We start from the raw sequence: 5,284 nt of genomic DNA, 5'->3' as shown, positions 1-5,284 counted from the left end.
ACCAAGCTGTGTGGTGCAGTCGACACGCTGGAGGGAAGGGATGCCATCCAGAGGGACCTTGACAGGCTGGAGAGGTGGGCCACTGCCAACCTCATGGAGTTCAACAAGGCCAAGTGCAAGGTCCTGCACCTGGGTTGGGGCAACTCCAAATACAACTACACGCTGGGCAGAGAATGGATAGAGAGCAGCCCTGAGGAGAAGGACTTGGGGTACTGGTAGATGAAAAGCTGAACGTGAGCCAGCCGTGTGCTCTGGCAGGCCAGAAAGGCAACCGTATCCTGGGCTATACAGCAATGTGCTCTTGTGGCCAAGAAGGCCAAGGGTATCCTGGGGTACATTAAATGGGAGTGTGACCAGCAGGTCGAGGGAGGTGATTCTTCCCCTCTATTTTGCTCTTGTGAGACCCCACCTGCAGTTCTGCATTGAGCTCTAGAGCCCTCAACATAAGGAGGACATCGACCGGTTGCAGTGAGTTGAGAGAAGACTACGAAGACGCTCAGAGGGCTGGAGCACCTCTGCTATGGGGACAGGCTGAGAGAGTTGGGCTTGTTTGGCCTGGAGAGGAGAAGGCTTTGGGGAGACCTTATAGCACCTTCCAGTACCTGAAGGGGCTACAAGGAAGCTGGGGGGGACTTTTACAAGGGCCTGTAGTGACAGGACAAAGGTAACTGGGTTAAATTGGAAGGGGGGAGGTGTAGATTAGATATCAGGAAGAAATTCTTCACAGAGAGGGTGGTGAGGCACTGGAACAGGTTGCCCAGAGATGTTGTGGATGACCCATCCCTGGATGTGTCCAAGGCCAGGCTGGATGAGGCTTGGAGCAACCTGGTTTAGTGGAAGGTGTCCCTGCCCATGGCAGGGGGGGTGGACCTAGATGATCTTTAAGGTCCCTTCTAACCCAAACCATTCTGTGATTCATGTGCCACATGAAGCTTTGCCAGGTGTAGACAGCACACCAACTTCTTCTTGGGAGAGGTGCACAGTGTGCTGAGCAGTGCCTTAACCCTGAGGGTATTGTGCCTCCTTCAAGCCACAACAACTATGGTTTGTCTGTGCTTCTACAGCTAATCCTTTGTAAAGCACCACTCTTAAACCAGCAGAGAGGCTTAGAAGGGCAGATATTTGTGGCAAGAAACAGTCACATTAATTTGATGGTTCAGGTAGCTTGGTGACTTTGGGAACAGTTGCACACCACTCATTTTTATGAGATGCTCCCAGCAGCAGATGCAGATGACATTACATCAGTGTGTAACCCAGGCCTAGGCACAGCCCAGTTCTCATGCTACAGTCCCAAACATCACAACTTGCCACATTCTTCTGCAGAGGCACCAGGTACATCAAATCTCACGCATCAGAGATGGACATTTTTCCCAGAGGGGTGAGCTGGAACATCGTAGATGCAGTCAACTGTCAGTAATGCCCATGTATTTCTGAGCTATGAGAATGAGTGTAGGATGTGGCTCAAGCTGAGCTCTCCAGTGATTAACTTACAATGCAGCCATGGAGGGGACACTTGCAAATTATTCTGTAAACAGCACAATTTGGGCTAGATTGGACTAGCACAGTCGGACTGGATGATCTTCAGAGGTCCCTTCCAACCCTTAGCATTCTGTGATTCTGTGATTTGCTGGACAGCACATCATTAGGTTGTCTTCACTGCATGCTCTATGGATGGCTGTTTTTCTCATTCCCCATGTCCATTGAAGCCACCAACCCCGGTAATCTCTGGACCATCTTGGAGTGATGTTCCTTGCTGGCTACACTGTGGGTCAGATCACTAGCCCCCCCACCTGCAAACAGAGGTAACTTTTTCTGAAAGACAACCAAGCCATGCTGAAGGTCTTTAAGCGAACTGACCCTAAATTAGCTATAGTGCAGGTGTGCCTTTGCTATTAACACCTCAAAGTGCACTTGAGTGGGAGTGGATGTTGGCTTACTGCGTAAGTTTTTGGGCCCATCTATTAACATCCCTGGCTTGTGACAGCTGTTTTGTGTCTTTGGACCCATTGATACGTGGCAGTGTAATATGTCCACTCTTCAAATCATCTGTTGAGAAGGACAAGCAGAAGTTAAGACTTCTTTAGGATTGGAGGCCTGAACTTTCTGAGCAGAGAACAGTGGCTTTTTACCAGGTGTGCAGTGCTGATGGTTAGGGAGAACTGCTTTCAGAGTAGAATTAATTTCTGATGTTCAGAGCGATAAAAAATGGAAATGCAAATCAGCCCAGACATAACACAATGATATGTTTGACAGAGATGCCTCAGGAAAATTTCAACTCTTGTTAACCCAGAAATAGGTAGAATATATCTTGGAGATTTGGTTTGAAGAATTGTCAGCAGTTAAAAAAGAGATTTGATCAAGATCCAGTCTTAGAAATGAAAGATGTGGATTTAAAAAGAGCGCATAATAATGCTTGATAAATAGCTTCTTTGCAAAGTATTATAAAAATTATTTAATGTTTGCTCAGCATGTTGGAAACTAAAACCCTAAATCAGAGTTGGATTTATTACAACTTAGTGTAACAGATGGCATTAGTACAATTAAACCGAGGTGTGTCGCAAGAGGGATGATGATTCTTCACTCATCTGCAGAACTACATAAACTACCAGAGAGGTTGAATCTCATCCCACACGATCTAAGAGCATTTGAAATAATGATGATATGTGAAGCTAAGATGTAGGGAGAGGCAGTTTCTTTAGCACTGAGAAGTTTTATTTCCATTTCTGTATTTGTTTTCATTTGGTCTTTCTACCTTCTATTAAGCAATTTTTCAGGCTTTCCTGGAAATTGATTGATGTGTAGGGCATTTTATTGTCACAAAGAGAAGTTGCCAGAGAGACCCAAGTTAGAGAAACAAGCTGTTGATTTCATGCCCTGACAGCATACCATCCTTCTCCTGGGTCGGGCAGCCTGCTGAGCGATAGCATTGCTTTCAAGATGATAATGTGGACTTGTTATTTAATAATACTCCCTCAGGAATAGTCCTTCTGAATTCCCCCTTTTGGTGTGAGCACGTCTGAGAGTGGAAACAAGCCTACAGTACCTTTTGGGGCCACACAAAACACTGAGTTCATTCATTGCACAGGCAAGTGTATCCCACGTCATGCTCAAATTTTGGTGATGTGGTGGGAGTCTTGGTGCCCTTTTGAGTCTTCTCAAGTGAGCATTGCGCTCCATCCCAAGCCCTGTTCAGGTGTTCACAATTGGTCCTAGCACAAGCAACACTTCCCACGAGGTGCTTCTGGTCTGGCAAAACCTTGGCTAAGAGCAGCATGAGAATGATGTGGCTGGACATAGCCAGCAACACTGTTCTCCTACAAAGTCCATCTCAGGTGTGTGGGTTTGGGCATTTGGTGAGAGCAGGCATCTGCACACACCCCTTGGAATAAGCTGTGCTTGAGGGAGGCTTCTGATGAAACAGGATAGGTGTTTGATCCAGACTCTCCTTACCTCAAATAGACTCATACACCCCCTTGATCTCAGGAAAGATGCTGGCACTTGCCCAATAAGCCAGGCTTGTATAAACATTACAGAGGATCATGCATATTGGGGTACAGCTGATGGATATCTTGGAAATGTAACTAAGTCTTTGTCTTCTTTCCTTTCTAGACCGGGATAATCACAGATGCCAGGCTCAAGGAACTGACCCCAGCCATGCCTGTCATTTTCATCAAAGCCCTTCCTGCTGACAAACAAGATATCCGTAGTGTGTACCCATGTCCTGTATATAAAACACGCCAAAGAGGGCCAACTTATGTGTGGACTTTTAACCTTAAAACTAGAGAATATCCTTCCAAATGGGTGCTTGCTGGTGTGGCATTGCTGCTACAGATCTAGGCTCAGCAGCAGACCGCCTCATTTGCAAATCCCTAACAGTGTCTTTCTCAGATAATTAAAAAAATACTATCATTCAATGTCAGTAAAAAGTACTGACATTGAATCCAAGCTTCATCTCTCTGAGTACTGAGCAACCTAAATCGAGCCTTTGAAGGCTGGAGGTGGAGAAGAGGTGCAGGGGATGCATGGACCACATTCTTGGCTTTTGTAAATCAATGTCCTGTAATTCCTACACTGCTGCACTGGACCACTGGAAGATCCCAGCCCATATCCAGATCTTCCCTGCTCAGAGTGTGCTAAGCTCAAATCTGAATTTAACACGTATTTCTCTTTTGTGATTCAAAGTGGTTTTAAAGTCAGTGGCCTTCTCCAATATCCTTAGGTAGTTCTGTGAAATTCTCTAGACTGGGTTCTTTTCTATACATGAGTGTTTCTTTGTCAGATAAATAATGTCAAAATTTGGGGGATCAGCAGGTGTGGTGGATCTGAGCTGTTTCTTGCTAATATTCCTGTAAATTTTAGAAACATTAAAACAGTGTGAATATCCGATGTGCTTAATGTAATCAATGGTAAAAATATGGTACAGGGATTATTTAAGAAGAATATTTCATAATAATACAAATTTAATAGTAAAAATCATTATTCCTGAACTAGTCTTTAAAAAATGCATGGAGACCTGTGTCACATTTACTCACTGTATGGGCTGCATGCAGGGTCAGGTGGGACAAACACAACTGTTTGGATAGTTGCACTTAAAATTACAAATGCAGAGGGTGAGAACTGATGTGTTTCTAGAGCAGAAAGCACAGAGGGTTGACTGGGGTGTGCATTATCTTAGTGAGCCAGCCAGTCTGTGGACTGCAGAAGCTGAGCACTTGGGACTAGGAAATGCGAGAAGTAAGGTTGCCTGAGGAAATAGAGCTGTGCCACAGTCTCCGTGACGTCTGCAGCGTTTTGTTGCACAGCACAGGACATTGACTCTGTCTCATATTTTCTGTTTCTCTTTGATATACAGCATCCTCCTGCTGCTCACCATGCAAGCAGCCATGGGATTTTCATCTGCAGGGTTCATTGCTATCTCTGAGCTCGCTGCAGGTTTCAGCAGGGAGGCTGTGCAGGAGCGAGGAGGAAGATGGCAGATGTGCAGAGAATTTGGTCGTGGTGGAATTAGCACCCCGAAGTTTCCCACTCTAACTCAATTCCAGGTTACAATCTCATGGCAGATTCAGATCTTGGGTAGGTACTGTGACCATCCTTTGGGAACACTGCAAATGCTGTTACTCTGATGAATCCTCAAAGTCAGTGAGCATCTCTCCAAACACTGCCTTGTCTTGAGAGGTCCGCACTGGCTGGAGTTGTCCCTGAATGGGCTCAGGCATTTAGCACCAACTGGGGAAAGGGGAGGACCACCAGCCAACTCTGCTCCCCCTTCCTACATGGTGGCATT

At 45.8% G+C, this 5,284-nt stretch overlaps 1 protein-coding gene across 1 annotated transcript in view; it reads left to right on the top strand.

Annotated features, from left to right (window-relative positions):
- The window catches only part of LOC104512017 (dynein heavy chain 9, axonemal-like), a gene marked incomplete at its 5' end in the record, with an annotated part of 47,140 nt that extends 43,250 nt beyond the window's left edge, over positions 1-3,890 (top strand). The window contains one exon of the mRNA XM_010154834.1: positions 3,610-3,890. Within this exon, the coding sequence (XP_010153136.1) occupies positions 3,610-3,837 (228 nt within the window). The remainder of the gene's footprint in view (positions 1-3,609) is intronic.
- Positions 3,891-5,284: the final 1,394 nt, after the last annotated feature.

This window comes from Eurypyga helias, unplaced genomic scaffold, assembly GCF_000690775.1.
Source record: "Eurypyga helias isolate BGI_N326 unplaced genomic scaffold, ASM69077v1 scaffold10457, whole genome shotgun sequence".
In the NCBI taxonomy this organism is placed as follows: Eukaryota; Metazoa; Chordata; class Aves; order Eurypygiformes; family Eurypygidae; genus Eurypyga; species Eurypyga helias.
This window is presented reverse-complemented; position numbering and strand designations above follow the sequence as displayed.